This window comes from Phalaenopsis equestris, unplaced genomic scaffold, assembly GCF_001263595.1.
Source record: "Phalaenopsis equestris unplaced genomic scaffold, ASM126359v1 Scaffold233369, whole genome shotgun sequence".
In the NCBI taxonomy this organism is placed as follows: domain Eukaryota; kingdom Viridiplantae; phylum Streptophyta; class Magnoliopsida; order Asparagales; family Orchidaceae; genus Phalaenopsis; species Phalaenopsis equestris.
In genome coordinates, this window is record NW_018251318.1 from 935 (window position 1) to 19,353 (window position 18,419).

At 34.7% G+C, this 18,419-nt stretch overlaps 1 protein-coding gene across 1 annotated transcript; it reads right to left on the bottom strand.

The window, feature by feature from the left end:
- Positions 1–17,085: 17,085 nt before the first annotated feature.
- LOC110038636 lies at positions 17,086–17,918 on the bottom strand. The gene has a single exon (XM_020743523.1). The coding sequence runs from the start codon at positions 17,899–17,901 to the stop codon at positions 17,254–17,256; it is 648 nt and encodes a 215-aa protein (XP_020599182.1). The 5' UTR covers positions 17,902–17,918; the 3' UTR covers positions 17,086–17,253.
- Positions 17,919–18,419: the final 501 nt, after the last annotated feature.

An 18,419-nucleotide genomic window follows, 5' to 3' on the forward strand; every position in this document is an offset into this window, starting at 1 on the left:
TTGGTAATTTGGTCATTTTTGGAAATTTTTGTCAGTTTTGGCAAATTTGGATGTATTCAAGGTGTTTGAAATGGGTTTTGCTCAATTTTGGGTATTTTGGCAAAATTTGGGAATTTTGGCCAAATTTGGGTCCCAAGGGCAGTTAGGTAATTTGGAGGTGCCTCGGGGCAAAAGGCCAAGTTGGGCATTTCAAATAGAATTGGATAGATATCCATTCTAAATGAACCATGGATCAATGAAATCCCCATTTTGGGCTCTCATGTATTGATCTTAATTAGTGTATTGTGAAGATATAGTAAGGGTATAATGTACCTTAGCTTCAAATCAACACCCAATGTCAATCCTAAGGCCAAGTAACCCTATAAGAACTCTTCTTGAGCTCTCCCATAATGATATTACCTTCTAAATATTAGAGGTTAGGACCAATATGTGGAATCTCAAGTTGAGCAAAGAGAAGATTTTTAAATTTCCAATGGTGAGGATACCTTTTCTAGTTTTCTAAGACTAGTCAATAGGAAAGTCCTATGGCTAGACCTAGGCTACTAAAGAAGTTTCTAGACCTCAACCAAAAGTGAGGTCAACAAAGCTAATTTTCACCTTTAAAGATGGCTTGAATATCACACTAAATGAAAAAAGGAAAGCCTAGGGCAGCATCATGAACTTTGACCTGGACTACGGTCAGGACATTATAGACTCAGAGGGTCTTCTGATGAGCAGAGTCAGCCGCTGGGAGACAGAAGGGTTACCATCATTGGTCAGAATTAGTATTAAGGAAGACTACTCACTGAATAAGAAGAAAGCAGAGACGCTACAACATTCAATGGAGATAACCATCCATTTATAGTCCATGATCACTGCACTAATAGGAAACTGTGTCAGTGCTAATGAAGAAAGAGTACCGGATGCACCGCTTAGAAGGACACAACGATGCAACGCTAACTGCCATATGTATAGAGCTTTCCTACATCAATAGAGAAGACGTATAAAATAAGCGGAGGAGACACTTACCCCAATTCCTGAGGAGGAGTCTTATGATCCATGCATGAGGGAAACTTCTACGAGTCCATCCATGACAGAAGATGAGTCAGAGTTTTTCATAGAGCCAATACTACGAGAGATTTCAGATGAGTTTTACATGGGTTGCCCAATGTGCAATGTCAAGATTCCAAGACAAGCATCAATAGTAGGGGTACTCGTGGAGTGGCCAGGATGTAACGTCCTCCATTTGGAGCGTTATTATACCTTTGAGGAGTATACAGCTGCCGATATAGGGTGTCGGGAGGTCGAGCATCAAGATACTGAGTCAAACATCTCACTGTATACAGAGCCGATGTAGACTTGGTCTCCCATGGAGATTGAAATGAGGGAGCAGTCCCGACGACTGTGATGGATTCCTACCACAGACTTAGAAAAAATGAGTAAAGTCTAGAAATAAGAATTTATGTTTTATGAGAAAAATTAAGGGAAATTCGTTAAAATCTTAGAAGGTTATGAACTACACACAAAGGTTTTCTCCAAAATTGATGAAAGAAGGACTCTCGACTGCGTGCTCGACTTAAGAGATAGAGGCTGGGCTAGCCTGTTAATGAAGAAGACCTACTTAAAGCCCTAGAAATGGATGACGGGCAAGGAAAGAATTACAATTCAATGTGGTTGTTGCTATAACTTTTTGAAGGATAGGCTAGGGAACCCCCCGGGTATCCTAAGATATAACGAGGTGGATCCTCTGCCTTTCCTGATAAAAAAAGGATAATTAAGAGAATGGTCTGGTGAAGCATATTACCAGTATATTGCATCCCAAATAGCTACATCATCAATAGCTATGAGGAGGGAGACTACATTCCTCCAAATATTGATCATCATGACTTTGTATGGCCCTTTTGCACAATGTCATTTATGAGCAGCAACAATATTCTATTTGGAAAAGAAATTAATATTCTTGGCCCTAGAGAATTCCAAGGATCTCTTGAAATTTTGCTGCTAGTGGGTTCAATTTTAATTTTGAAAGGAAACATAGCAGATTTGGCAAAGCACTGCATCCCAGGAGTGTCGCGCAGCAGAGTTTCTGTTAAGAAGAATGGATGACATCAAGATACAACGTGGATTCTGTCTAGACCTACAATTAAAAGAACTGAGCCCATACGAGATATGAGATAGTTGTACCAATAAGTGCAAGAGAAAGGAATTCATGTCCCAAAGTGTGGCTTAGAACGTTAGTTTGATCATGAGCTCGCCACAGAGGACTAATAGATAGTTGTTGTCACTTTTTGTGCTGCATCACGATATGGTAGATATGATATATAATTTTTCAGATGTATTCAGCATTCGATGCTTGAGAATGTATTCAACAAGTTATCTTTTGATAGCTTCATCATGTTTTCAGTCTGTAACACATATTTGAATTAATTTAATGAAGTTTCTTTCAGATTTCAATATATTTGTCAAACTGCCCTTTTTGTGTGATGGATAAAGAGCCGTAGAAACACACATTGGTTCTAAATTACAATGAACAAAAAATGATACAACCAAAGTAATATAATAAATTTTAAATAAAAAATTATTTAAAAAAACAATAAATCAATGGAGATTAAATTTAAAAAAAAATACCCTCATAATCAAAAGATGATAAGGAAAACAAGAAAAATGATAAAATTAATAAATTAATTCCTCTTGAATTCGAAGTTCCACACTCTCCGCTTTCACAACACAAATGTATCTGTCTGCATAAATTTGTCACAATCCCCACGGAGTGCCACACTCCTCACAAAATCTTAGCATTCGGGATAGGCCTCCGCCCTACTCCCTTCTCAACAATTCTTCAAACTCCCTCATACTCTTTTCACGAGTCCTTTGCACTTTCAATGCTTCTGGGTTCAGTATCTGAATTCTAATTCCCACCTTAAAATTTGGTGTAATGTCCAGAGCGATTGTCATTCTTCTACTAGATCCAGTTTGGACGTAATGTCCCTAGCGATTGCCCCAGCTGGTATAGTCTTTCCTTCTCAAGCCTGGTACATAAATTCCAGTTCTCCTCTTGTGGTTTGTAAGTGAATTCTGATTCCCACCTTGAATTTTGGTGTAATGTCCTGAGCGGTTGCCATTCTTCAACTACATCCAGTTTGGACGTAATGTCCCTAGCGGTTTTCGGAGCTAGTATAGTCTTTACTTTTCAAGGCTGGTACCTGAATTTTAGTTATCCTCTCAGGGTCAGCACCTGAATTCTGATCCCCCCTTTGAAGTTTGGTGTAACATCCTGAGCGGTTGCCATTCTTCGACTAGAGTCAGTTCGGATGTAATGTCCCTAGCGGTTGCCCGAACTCCTGCAGTCTTTTCTTATCAGCATAATGTTCTTAATGAGTGTTATTCTCTGCTTTGTTGTCACCTCTTGAGTTGGATTTACGTCCTTCTGCTTTTCATCTCAATTTGATCTCCTCATACTTAATTTTATCCTCCCAAGCTATTAACTTGAAATCAAAATTAAAAAAAATTTTAAACGTAGAATTAAAATTTAATCTTCATCGCGACTATCAGTTTTCCTGATGGGTGTTTCAAAATCCCATTCCTTTTTCCCCAGTGGGAGTCCCTGCTTACTCCCTAGTGGGAGTCCAAGCTTACTCCCTAGTGGAAATCTTCTACCTTTTTTCTGTTCTATTTTGAGTGTGTTGACTCAGACAGTCATGTTGGTTTTGTTGGTCTCTTCAGGTAGCGCCAATACATGCGGTGTGTCGGACTGGCACACCCCACCTATTTGGGGTCCATTTGTTGACCTCACTTTTGGTTGAGATATAATTTCCTCCTTAGTATCTTAGGGTCTAACCATAGAACTTTCTTGTTGACTATTTCTAAAGGACTAGTAAAGGAACCCTCTAAAGGAACCCTCACCATTAGAATTTTGCTCAATTTAAAGTTCCAAAAATTGGTCCTAACCTCTAACATTTAGTAGGTGGGGCCAGTATAGGGGAGCTCAGTAGGTGGGGCAGTAGGTGGGGCCAGTATAGGGGAGCTCAAAAAGGAGTCCCAATAAGATAGTTTGGCCTTAGGGTAGTTTGGCCTTAGGGTGGACCTTGGGTGGTGTGGCCTTACTCAGTTTCACACACACACACAATTGATACCCGCCACTTACACTCACAACCTCAGACTTTAGTCAAATATTCTTAGTTGGTCTCTTAACTTTTTGGGAAACTCTTATAGATGGTCCCCTAGGCCACTAGCCCTATGTTAGGGTTTAGCTGAGACCAGTACATGGATGACCCAAAGAAGGGAATTCTATTGCTCCATTGCTTAAGTAGGGTGGTTGTGTGGTTGGCAACCCCAATCTTACCCAAAATACCCAACTTTGTCAAAAAACCATTTGAAACCATTTGAAACCACCCAAATTGCCCAAAACTCCAAAAAATTATCAAAATTAACAAAATACCCCTGATTTTGCCAAAAAATACAAAAATACCCCTCGTGACCCAAACTCTCCCAAAACCTTCAAAATCATTTCAAACGTCCCCAAAACCAATTTGGACCACTCCATTGAGCCTAATTTGACAAATTTGACCAATTTTGACCAAAAGCCCCAAATTTCCGGTAAAGGTCCAATTACCCCAATTCACCTCCAATGTCCACCAATTTGATTCCAATTTTCCCCAATTTCAATTCTAAATGCCTAAAAATGATTGAAACCAAATCCAAGTTCAGTTGGTCCCCATTTCAAACCTAAATTTTAAGTCCAATTCAACATCCCCAATTTGACCCTATGGTAAAATTTCACCAAATTGAAACCCCAAACCTATCCAATTGCCCCAATTTTGAATCCTAAACTCTTGACAACATTCTCCCACATCAAATTGAACCCTTAATTGGCATTGATCAAGCCCCAATCTAACTCAAATTCAACTTGAACCAAAACTGCCAACTAAATTCCACCAAATTGGACATGATAACCCCAAAATTTCAACTGAATCGATATTCAAAACTCTTCATGGCAATCGCTTGAGCCAATTTGAACCATCAATGGGTTTAACCAAAGCTCTAGCCCAATCCAAACCTAAGGCTAACCCAAATGCACCAAAATTATCCTGAGCCAAATTCCATCAAATTGAGCTTCCAAATGAACTCAAAATCACTTAATCTTTTTATAAACTCCTCGTGACAATCATCTACACCGTTTTAACCAATTAATTGAGCTCAATACGATGACTAGCCCAACCTAAATCCAACTTCAAGCCAGAATGTCCAAAATTGAACCCATGCTATAAAGTTGACCAAAACAAATCAAATTGATCAAGCCAAAGCCACCACAATGACCCTTTGGATCCTAGTGACTAGGCTAAACCCACCTAGCCTACCCTACATAAGCCATGGACCAATGGTCCCTTGATTTAGGGGATCTCTTTCCATATTTGTCTTAAACCAAGATACACTTGTCATCAGCCTAAACCATTTGGTTTAATAATCAATAGCATCACTTTGGCTCCTCTGACTCCTCTGACCACTCTATTGGCCAACCTAGTTGTCAGAAAACCCCAAAATTGAGAGCCTCCTTATTTTAAACCAAACCCATTTCACTCATCCAAGCTGGCTCATTGAAATTGATTACTTTCCTCTTTCTCCCCTCCACCTAAGGATCAACACTCACCCACTGGCTTGGCCAATTGACCCTTAACTTCCCCTCTATTTAAACTCCCTCCCTTACGGCTATAAAGAGAGATGACCATTTACCTTGAGGAGACTTTGTCCAACTGCTACCAGAGGCTCTTCAAGATCTTCTAAGCTTGAGCACACCATTTTACTCCTTTGAATCCTTCTATGAGAGCTCAATTTTGAGTTCAAAATCCAGGGGTTGTTTGCTACACAGTCCAAACATCACCATACTTCAAATTGATTCTTCCTTTAGCTTCCCTGAGCTAAATGAAGATGTTTGCCATCAAAACTCTCTTCTCCAGAGTACTCCAACCCACCTCTAAACCAAGGTCGCTCTACCTTTGCACTGAACTTGTACTTGGACCATTCACTAGAGGAAAAGAACACTTCCAGTAGGTTTGTTGGACTTTACTGAAGCTTCCACAAGCACCAAATCAAGGCCTCACCTCTTGGGCAAAGGTATAGAGCAGTAACCCTAATTTTGAGCATGATTTCACCAACTGTAAAGAGAAGTTTGATTTCATAGCATTGTAACCATATAGATGTGTTCCTCTCGAGTAGATGAAGGTGTAGGAACAAACTGCCCTTGATTTGATTGAGTATCAAGCGAGATCTTAGGGTTTGAATTTTAACGGTTCATAGGTTACACCAGTTGGGGACGATGACGAAGGACCTTCCGATCGCACGTGTATCTAATTGAGGGCCAGGTTCGTGCTAGACTAAAGGATGGTACGTGAACTACAGTTTGACGAGGCATTGAGGTGGCTGGCGTTGCCAAATTGTAAAGTGTCGCATGGAAACTTCAGAGCTAGCTGGGATGACGCGGCGTTGATTGGATTAAGTAGAAAAATAAGGTTTTTGTAATTTAAATTAATTGCAGATCTTAGAAAATCCATAACTTGGGGTAGAAAAATCATAAAAATAAAATAAAAATACCCTTTTGCTCAGGCAACAAAGGACAATAATGTGGACTAGAAATAAAAATTATTTGATGAGGCTCTGACTTTTAATTAATTAAATAGCCTTTGAGGTGTTTTAATTTTAATTGAGTAAATATTATTCATCAAAGCTTGAAACTTTGGGGGTTCATTCCTCATGACACCGGGGATGTTCTTTGGATTTTCTAAGGTCAAAGAGCATCCATGTGCATGTAACCTTAAATTCTAAGCTTGGATGGCTATTTTGGGCTAAATTAATTATAGAAATTAAAATATCATTTGGAAAATTATGGGATGATTTTTAGTAGGTTCCCTATGGTCAGAGAAGCTTAAGAAAATTTTTAGGATAGTTTGGATGATTTTGTATATTTTTATAGCAAGTTGAATCCCTAAAAAATTTTGTAAATTTATTTGAATTAAATGATGCTAGAAAATTAATTATATCAATTTCACATTGTATAGAAAAATCATATTGACTCACTGTAAAAACTTGAAATTTATTTGATTAAGTTTAAGTACTAAAGTTGATTTTCTAAGAAAAATTATTTTTATGTACAAAAATATTTATATTAAACTAAATATACTTACAAAAATTATGAAAAGTGATTTTTTGAGTCCCTTATAATCATGAACACATGGGAAAAACAAAAATTATTTTTAAATAAATACTTTATTTTCAAGCCTATTTTGAATTATACTAATTAAAAATAATTAAAAGTTCCAAAAATATAATAATGGTTCAAATTGTGCCTAATTGTTTCCTGATCACTTAAGACCCATTAAAATATATTTCTTAATTTTTCTAAGTTCAAAATAATTTTTAAAGACTAAAAATCCATTTCCTTAATTTTCCATTAAAAAAATTATATTAATTAAAATGTACAATTTAAAAACATTATAAAATTTTGTCAAAGTGCTCCTCTAACCTATGTGAACCTCTAATTATTCTCTCATGACCAAAAATCTTATTTTTATTAATTAAATAAATTAATACTGAAAAAATCATATTTTTGAATTAATATAATCATCTAAATTAAATAAAAGGTAAAATCTAAAAACCATAACTGTTCATCTAGTATTTTGATTAACTCATGATTGAGTCTCCATAGAAATTTCAATGTCACTTCAATTTCATTTGATAAGTTATAGGATAGAGAGCCCTAGAGGCAAAATGTTAATTTTGGATTTTTAATGCCTTAATTAAATTTTAGGATTAATCAAAAGGGTGGGTAAAAAGGTAATAATGGTTATAATAAAAATCTATTGGTTGTTTGAAATATAAAGGGCTAAGAGGTCGAAACGAATTTTTCATCCTTTTCATGATAAGGGTCATGATTTGGAAGATAACTCAATTAAGATGATCCTAAGGTGCTGGGATTAAGTTATGAGGATAATAATTCACTCATTTAAAGCCCACTAATTAATGATTGGAAGCTAAGTATGATATTATTAAGAATAAGGACTTCATTATACTTAATATTTAATTATTATAAAATCACATTTAAAAAAATATTAAAATCAAGAGGTCCTAATAGTTGGTTTGATATGTAAGAATTATTTTAATTAAGATTAGAGAAGATGGACTTATTTAATTGATGAACACTTTTAAACACTTTAGGCCCTACTTTAATTCTGGGCATTAAAATCCTTGATGACTTTGGACTTGCCCTCTGGGGTACTCATTCATATAACTGTCAAATGAAATGTTAATGGACTATCTACCTTCATTGGGATAGTTGAAATATCAAGGTTCACTGAGCAATGGGATAATTCAGTTTTGAAATTATCAATGGAACAATATATTAAGTTTAAAATGTACTTGTAACGTCTCAAGTGATTTTAAAAGTTGTTCAGGGCCATGTTCCAAACATTTTAAGATCTCTTAGATATTTTGAAGGATGATTGAACTTGTTATATTTTTGTTCTAGGAAATCATCCACTAAGACCTTTCGAGACTCACTGAGCCATGGTTTGAGGTTTGGTAGCTACACCTTTATCTACCCTGACAATTTATTTAAATTTCTTACCAAATTATATTTCATATTGCAAAAGCTAATCTTCCAGTGAGAATGCAGAGAAGATGACAGGTACGCATTTACAGTTATTTATCATTCTTGCAAGGTATTATAACTGCTTGGTTGTGCACTTTATTTTACTTGCAAAAATCAAAGTATTTTAAAAAATTAATCAAAATTTTAAAAAATCTAAAATAAACTCATTCAAAGGTAACCATAAATCCTTTGAAATATCACTAAATTTAAAACGTCTTTTTTAATATATGGGAGTCCCTTGAATGAGGTAACTCATGGTTTCTAACAAGATCTCCCTAGTTTAAATTAGTGTAACAACTTTTTTAAGCTAAGTAATTTCAAAACAAAATTGATGTACCGGTATCACGGAACTGTGTGATCCTAACCGGTGTCGCTATAATCAACTTTAACCCTCCTAACTTGAAAACATCTGGTGAAACCTTTTGGACCTTAGACTTTAGGATTGCTACTTGATCGAAGAGCATGGGGCTAACTCCTTGGGCAGCAATCTATAATAACAATCTACAATAGCATGAGGATCTACAACAGCAAATCTTTTGTTAAAATTAAACAACAAGTCATAAGACTTCGTGGTCGTCTGCCTAGTGCAACATAAATCCTCACTTTATCTTTAGGCCTTTGTATAGCTTTGCTATATAATTTAGGCCCTAACTCACCTTAGGCTACGAGGCTATCATTCAACATGAGCTAAATTCTCATATCTTGCAGGTTATTTGTATAACCGTGTCATGAAAATGTAAGCCCTAATTAATAAATTTGATAGGATGGAACATTTAAATAATTTTCTTTGTCGAAACTAAAGCCAAACCATAGGATAACTTCGAAAGTCACTGAGGTTCGCCTCAGGATCTATGACAACCCCGAGTTTCTCTTTCTTTGGATTTCATAACAATGTTCCAAATTTGAGTCATTTCCCTTTGACACTTCTTTGTTCTGGTCTTTTGAAATTTCCTACCCCTTGAAATTCTTGAAGACAATATTTTTTGATCTAAATCGAGAATTTTCTTAGGTGACTTTGCTTATCTAAGATATAATTAACTATAGGGCCTTGCCCTTATAGAAAACCTTATGGACCCAGCTTAGGATAAACCCTATCTAATCTTCTATATTAGATAGGGGAACTTGTCGGTCAACATAAGAAGGGTTTTTCGCAGACTAAAATAGAAATCATAAATTCTTTAGTTTATTTAATCGAGCACCACCAGCAAGTAGTGTATCTGTCCTTCGAGGTAGATATATTGCTTGCGGTGTTGTGCTCGATCATTTAAATTAATGTAAATTTGAGATCGGTTCGGTCTTATATTTTCAAAAATTAAAATATTACTTATGAAAGCAAGCGACATGATTCCTTTTCCGGTGACCGACAATTCCTAATTTTGCGACCGATATGGTTTACTATTTCTTTCATTAATTTGACATAACTTGTTATCTGTTCTAAAGCTTCAGCAAAAGAAAAGTTGATTGTAAGCTTTTTAAATATCTTAAAAAATTTTCAAAATTTTTTGATTTAGCTTTTGTTATCTAAGTCTTTGAGGAAATGGAGTTGGCGGTCTTTCTAAATTAATTTTAGTTGGAGAGATAAGTTTTTCTACATCTCTAGGAATAATTTCTTCAATTTTTTCATTTTCTTTATTCTCTCACTCAACTTCATTCTCTTTTTGAATTCGAACATTTAACTCCCTTCTACTCTTAAGTTGGATAGCTTTAACTTGCTCTTGTTTTTTGTTTTTGTCTTTAGAATTTATTTCAACATTACTAGGAAGTGTTCCCTGACGCCTCATGCTAAGTGCGTTAGTAATTTATCCCAGTTAAGTCTCAATATTTCTGATTACAACACTCTGACTTTGTATTTAATTTCCCATATGTAACACCACTTCTTCTATAAATAATTTGTTCTCCTTACTTTGTTGGTTACTACTAAATTTAGGAGGATAATAAGGTTTGTAGTTAGTACTACCATGTTTGTTCCATTTTTCCAATGATTTTGTTTGATTGTTCCCCCATTGTTCACTTTAACCAATAGAATTCTTAATCTAGTTAAAGTTGGGGTGGTCTTTCCAACCTGGGTTATAATAGTTACAATATGGATTACTGAGTCTATTGTTAATTGCATTTAGAGTTTATAATGATATTTGAGAGTCAATCATCTGCCCTAATGAATTTTCTTGAATCATAAGACGTGTTTGAGAAAAATTCATTCCAATTTGATCTATCTTTCTAGATAACACATCAAATTAAGATGTTATCATCAAAATTGCAACATTATCATGAATACTGACTACAATCTTAGGATTTACCCTTTCAGAGACCCATTGAAAATTATTCGTAGCCATCTCTTCAATTAATGCATAAGTTTCATTAAATTTTTTTGACATTAATGAACCTCCAGCAGGAACATCTATGATAGATCTAAGGGATCCTACTAATCCATAATAAAATGTTTGAATAATTAACCAGTTTTTTAAGACATGATGTGGACACTTTCTAAGGAGTTCCTTAAAACTTTTCCAAGCTTCGCATATTGACTCACTTTCATATTGAGTAAGAGAGATAATATCATTTCTAAACTTAGCAAATTTTGAAGGAAGAAACTACTTAGCCAAGAAATTTTGTTATAAATCCCTCTAAGATCTAATAGATCCAGATGCTAATGAATTTAACCACATCTTAGCATTATCCCTTAATTAAAAAGAAAAATTCTAAGTCTGGTAGCATCATTTAATATGACATCAGATTTAAATGTAGCACACAGTTCTAAAGAACTTGCTAAGTGTAAGTTTGGATCCTCAGATGGTGTTCTCCCAAACTAACTGTTTTGTGTCATTTGTATAATTGTTGGTTTAAGTTTAAATGAGTTAGCTGCTACAACAGGTGTTTTAATGCTTAAGTGTATTTCATCTGTTGTAGAATTTGCATAGTCCTTTAAAGGACTTTGTATTTGATGATGTTCTTCTTCAGCTGTTTGATTTTCAAAATTGTATCGTTATGTATTTGCCTTTTTTTGAAGATGTTGAAGTCCTCTTTGTTTTCTAATTTTTATTATTGTCTGCTCGAATTCAGAATCATAAGACACTAAACTTTCGGATCCCGAACTACTCATACAAAAGGTAAAAATTCCAAAAATAAAAATTCTCATAACTTTTTTTAAATTTTTAGGTTTATAATTTTCCTTATGTTTATATGTTTTTCAAAATTTAAAAGTAGAAAGATTAAAATTTAATTCTCCTAAAATAAGCCTAAAATCAAAATAAATTTTCTAAGTACAAAAATATCATCGCTTCCCCGACAACGGTGCCAAAAACCTAACCCGACCTACAATTACAAAGATATTTTAAATTCCAATCGATTGCCAATAACTTGATCTGATTTATATTTTAGCATTTAGTGTGAACAAATAAAATGATTTAGGAATAAAGAATAAGCTTTCACATTAGAGGTGCTAAGCAAGTAAACATATTGTTCTAAGTAATATAGAACTTTCTTTAAAATCCCCCGTATCAATCTCACGGGGAAGCTGTAACTTTCAAAAATAACTTAAAAAAACTTTTATTAAAACTACAAACAAATTAATAAGATTAAAATGTTGAAATACATTGAAAAGATTAAAACAAAATATATGCAAGATTTATTTTTAAGCAGAAATTTAGTGCAAATTTTCTAACTTAAAACTATTAAAATGAGTTTAAATGATATGGAAAAGATCTTTCCCCCTGCAAAAGATCATAACCACTGTAGGATTTAAATATTTAAAAATATAAAATATTGTTTAGTGACAAATAGGAGCATACCCATTCTTTACCTCCTTTCGATGCATGTTAAAAACATTAGCTATTCTTAAGTTTTTTCCTTGAATTTATTGTAGTGCTAAGTAAATTCTGTCCTCTCACCTCCAGATTACCAATTATTTCCTCTCTATAAGATCTACAGAGGCTTAGGTTTCAAACTCAAAATCAAATTGACAAAAGAATCTAGCTCGTCACCCTATAAACATCCATTTTACACCCATCAAAACTTATCTCACTATTTATTTGAGCTAACCAGTGAACTGAGTCAGCCACCCATCTTAAAGGTTAACTTTGTACTCATAAGTTGGGTGTAATCATAGCCCTTCTAGATCAATATGTTTCATAATAGATTTTAACCTCACAAGTGGCCAGTTTGCAAAGTCAATGAAGAACCAGTAAAGTACCATCACAAAATTTAAAGAAAAAAAAATCTTCAAATCGTTCTTACCATAAATGATTAATTCTCATAGCAAGGAAAAAGAAGGAAAACTACTCATAATTCATGAATATGACACAAAAACATATAGATTTGTATTTTCGATCAATTTTACACAAGAAATTATAACTTAAACAAAAATATAAAAGACTTATCTTATGCTTCTCCACAAGAAAATCCTAAAGTCCCTTTGAAGCAATCTTCAAACTCTTCTTAAAAGTAAAACAACAGTAAGACTCTATTCTACTCTCTAATCTAGTGGACTCTCTAAATGATCTAAGTTTTCCTCTCACAAAAGTCCTCTTTAAACTCTTTTCTATCCATATTATATAAGAATCTTGAAATCCTAAGGAGTCACATCAAGCATCCCTTTAAAATTTGACCAAATCCAATGCATCATCAAGAAAACCGTCACTGACGCCTTGGCACTGAATCTGGCGTCCAGGCGCCAGTCTTTGTACATCTCTGTTGCTTAGGTGCCACTGCTCTACCACATTGTTTTGCCTCCATTTTGTCTCCTTTTCTTCTAAACTCTGTTTCATATAACTGAAATTAAAAAAATTCAAAATACATTTCATTAAAGTGTGATATCATAAAAAATATACAAAAAATGAGCATTAAATGTATATTTAAAATAGATAATTTTGACGTGTATCAAAGAGCATTGTAATAAACATTAATATGGGAAATTGTGAACTTCTCTAGCCTATTGGACCCATTTTATTTATAAAATGATCCTATATTTATTAAAAAAGCTATAATATCTAAAGTTACATATTTCCCCATGTTTTACTGGAGAAGTTACGAGGGTATTTATGACATTTTACATGTATGAGTTTAACTTCTTTCTGAGTCAGTCGATCAAGATTTTTGCTTTGGTTAAGCATGGTCACCTCAGTCAACTAAGCTTAACAGACTTTGAGTCGGAAGGGTCAGCTTCGTTGACTGAACGAGGGGATCATCAAAGATGGATCTATTGTTCAGGCTAGTGATCATATAAGTTGTCAATCGTTGACACACCAAAAATATGTTAGATTTTTTATATGTATTTTTATTCATTTTTTGTAATATTGCACTTTATAGGAATATATTTTTCATGTTTTGTTGCAGGTATGATGATTTTTAGGTGTTTGGAGCCAAAGGAAGTAACAAAAGAACGAATTTAGAGTAAAAAGAGATAAAGTGGCCAAAACTGCCTACTAGCGCCGACAACACCAAAATGGGAGCCGACGACACACATTTCTAGAGATTATGGGATTATTTGAATAATTGAGTGTCAGCGACGCCCTATCCAACGTTGGCGGCTCCTGAAGCCGACTTGTGTTCAAATTCAATGATTTGGACGAATTTGGAAGGGGTGCTTGGGAAATCTCTTGGGGAATTTATTCTAAAGAAATTTAAACTGCTTTTGGTGCCCGAATTCAGTGGTGTGAGTGTAGGGGAGAGTGTTTCATCTTGTTTGGAGAGTGTGAGAGAGTTATGGTTTGTGTTGAATTCCACTTTAAGGAGTGTAGGAGGAGAAAGAAAGTGAGAGATTTCTTCTCCCTTATTCATCTAAAGAAGCAACAGTGTGGAGTTGTAAAGAGAGAAGAGAATTCAAACGAACTTTAAGGGATTTATTTTGAGGAAGAACTTTATATAAGTTGTATTTACTTCTTATGGTTGTATGACGCTGCTTTTAAATATAAAACCCTTATTTCGTCGTATCTTCCTCCTTAGTTCTGAGTAGATTTTTTTGTCTTTCTCCTTACAATAAGATGTGGTGATGTAATGATTTAGATTGGGTATGCCGAATTCATGCCGAAATATTGTGATGATTTTACACTTAGTGGTTCATTTACTTTTCAATCTGGCCAATTTAATTGTTAAGATTTGTTGTGAATCATATGATCTGAAAGGGTTATGTATTCTACAAAAATAGTGAAGACCACATTCAAATCTCATGGATGACAAAGTTCATGGGGGTTGAATGCAAATAAATAGTGAAATATATTTTATTGGGCATAGAATTGGAGATTTTAGAGTGACATACTAAAATCTCCATTTTGTTCCTAGTGTTTGTAAACTAAAGCAAGAGCTAGCCTTCAGAGGAAGGGAAATGGGAGCTCTGGAGTGACAGCCAATATTCTCCTAGCCTATTATTGATTTAGGAGATAAACGTATGATTAGTCAATGCTCTTTACAACACTCGAAAGAGGGTAAAGAATAGGAATGCTCCTATTTGGCATAACACAATATCTCACTAATCTTTATTTTTCACTCACCATAGCATCATTGTAAGGGGGAGGACGTCTTCTCCATATTTGAAACTTGCAACAGAAAAACTTAGTTTGGCGTTAAATAACTTGCTTATAAACTTAGTTAGTACTTTAATGAACTTGAATATTTAATCGTCTTTATACTATTTGTGACTTTAATATTTTCAGTACGCGCATTGTGAATTGATTATTGGCTTTCTGCACTACGTTTTACATTTTAAAGTTCAGTTGTATTCCCTGTGGGATCGATAACCAAGACTCCACTAGAGCCCAATATTACTTGAGTGATACACGTACTTGCTTTCATAACTGCGATAAAAAAGAACATATAAAAATTAAATTAGAAGCCGAGCATTTAGGAAGTCAGGGCCAGTCGTCAAGGTTGCGAGTTTTCCAAACAACTAGTCATCTAGGCATAGGGTCGTTCAAGTTATGGATCTTACAAATTGATGTTTGTCCAGGTTGCGGATTGTATGGGCTGCTGGTCATCAAGGCTGTGGCTCGTCTCGATAGCGAGTCATCCAGACTGCTGATCATCTGGGCTGTGAGTCGTCCATTCTGCTCATCTTTCAGGTTGTGCATTGTTCAGACTACAGGACGTTCAGACTGCGAGTCATCATGAAAACAAGTCCTTTCTCTGAGAGATTTGATCTAACAATTTTTTGTTATACATAGAAATTCTTTTTGTAGCTTTGGTTATATGTGTGGATTTTATCTTTGATGAATGGCTTTGTATTATTGTTATTTTCGAGTGGTTGTTTTCTTACTTCTTGATGATGATTAGGTTTTAGATTGATGTTAGATGAAGATGACTATCGGATTTTTTTCTCTTTGAATTATGTTGGATTTTCTTTGAAGCTTTTCTCATGAAGCTCATATTCGGATTGTTCATTTGGGTGTGTTATTTTTGTTGTTTTGTTCTGAATAATATTGTGATTGGTCTCTAATTGCGTTGTTATGGTGTTTTTTAAGTTATAACTTTTTTTTAATTTTTTTAAATAAAGCTGGTTGTTGCCCTTATCCTTTCCTAAAAAAACTTATAAATATGATATTAATTTAAAAAGAAGAATCAGAAGGTGGATTTGATAAGAGAAGTCTTTGAACAACGCAGAGGTGGTGCAGATATATAGAAAAGTTTAATGAAAAATCACAAGGTGAGCATCGTTTGGATAGAACGACTTTAATTTTCATAACCAATGGCAATCAAAACTCAAAATCCATTAAAATAAAAAAAAAAAATTAATTTTTTATCAAAACCGAATCATAGGATCCAAAACTAAACCAATGAAAATTACATATCTTTATTTTAAATATGAATTTAAGTTCATAAATTTTTCATTTAATTTTAAAATTTAACAAATAAATTTATTTTATAAAATAAAAATTAAAATCAAATGAATAATAAAAAATAAGTATTGATATTTTAAAACCATAATTTAAAATATAATTTTTAAATCTAACCGAATCAACTAGATTTCTCCAGCTCATAATGTTCATTTCTTTTTCTATTTTGACCAAACATTAATGAACATCCAGTAAATAGCTACTTAGAAAATTTTTCCTATAATAATTTAGTACTGAATATTATCGTGTCATCGATAGAAATCACGCTTATTTTTCTTGTTCCCTTAGTTAAGATAAAATAGAATTTATATTTATGGGCACATTCTATGTAATAATAACATCTAAATTTAAATTTTATCATTATTGTAATCAAAACTTTTTGTCTACTTAAGAATATCATCATTTAACTTAAAAAAAATATATGCAAATTGTCACCATTCAAAGTAAGATGATATGTATGTAAAAGCCTAAGTATAAAATTAGATATGTAAATTCGTAAATCTGACAGAAATGTTAAATTTAAAATTTGAAATAATGGTAATCACTGTGTAGACGATTACTCGCGCTGTACTAATTACTCTTAAATGTAAATAAAAAATATTATTATAATTTTGTCGTACGCTTATAAATCTTTAGATGGCAATAAAGACGCAAAAAATGAGATTGCTGACGTCAAACCGTGGTATTCACTAATGTCAATTAAAATGTTTTGCTCTGAGGTTCATCATTTATAAAATTTACACATGCCCCTGTTCCAAAAAAGAAACCTACAAGCTAAAAAGAAAAATTTAAAGATTTCCGGTGAATCAACTAAACTGCTGGCAAGGACTCTGGCCGCCACGATGGCTCGGCAATATCGGACAGCGGGTAGACCACATCAGTGTAACCGAACAGCTCTCCTTCTAAAAAGCCCACATCTTCGCCAGCAAAAGATTGACTCTCATCAGGACGAAAGGAAGTGTAGTCAAAGCCTTCGAAGCTCTCCGGCAATTCATCAGCCAAGCCCCAGATCTGGCCAAATCCGGCATCCATGTCGCCGCAAACCTTTTTAACCTCCGAACCACCCTCCTCTGAGGAGGCCACCGTCGGCGGTAGGCCAAGCTCGTCGTCGGAGGCCTCAAGAAGGTATCCTAGTTCTTTCTGTTGTGCATCGCCGGAGACGAAGGGTACCTCCGACTGCTGAGGGTCTATTGGGGACGGTAGTCCAATCTCTTCCTCAAGGCTCTTCATGACAAAAGCAAGGCCATCCTCACTTCCGTCATCGGTGTCATCGTCAAAGATGCAGAATAAAAGATCAGACCGCACGCGCTTCTCCTCCGGCGAGTCCCATAACTCGTCGGAGCCCTCTCGCTCTCGCTTGTGGGTTGAGACTTCACCCATGCGTGGAGAAATAAGGTTGTGTTTTTTAGCAGTGATAAGGCCTGGGTAAAGATTATATAGGGTGGTGAATTGGGGCATATTGTCTTTAATTTTTTTTATTTGGGTGCATATTGTCTTTAATTTTTTTAAAAAATATGTATAAAAGATAAGAAAGGAAATGATAGGTGGGTGTGATCGAGAAAGGGCGCGTGTAGTTAAGGAATGCATCATCACGGGCGCCTACTAACCTTTTACCCCCACTTTTTTTTTTTTAGTTTCATGTTTTGTTTTAATTTTCACAACTGATTTAGTATTTATTTTCTCGAGAAGGTGAGTGTAATTGGATTTGAAGTCCGCATTTGAAGTCCGGGCATGAGGGGACCACCAACACCGTCAGCGTGCCTTGGCTGTGACCGGCTTGTTTGGCGCTTTGATTGGTTGGCGGTGGGAAGAGTTGAGCGTTCGTCGATTTCTCGTTTTTTTTTAAAAAAAAAACCAGAGGGGGCTGGGAGATTTACGGAAAAATCCTTATATTAGTTTGTTTGGCAGGAAGGACATTTTTTTTTTCCTTGGAGAGCATAAAAATGTGAAAAAAGAGATTATGAGAAATTGCGGCC

Excerpts from the sequence above, each read along its gene's own strand:
- LOC110038636 (XM_020743523.1), bottom strand. The coding sequence starts at position 17,901 with ATGCCCCAATTCACCACCCTATATAATCTTTACCCAGGCCTTATCACT.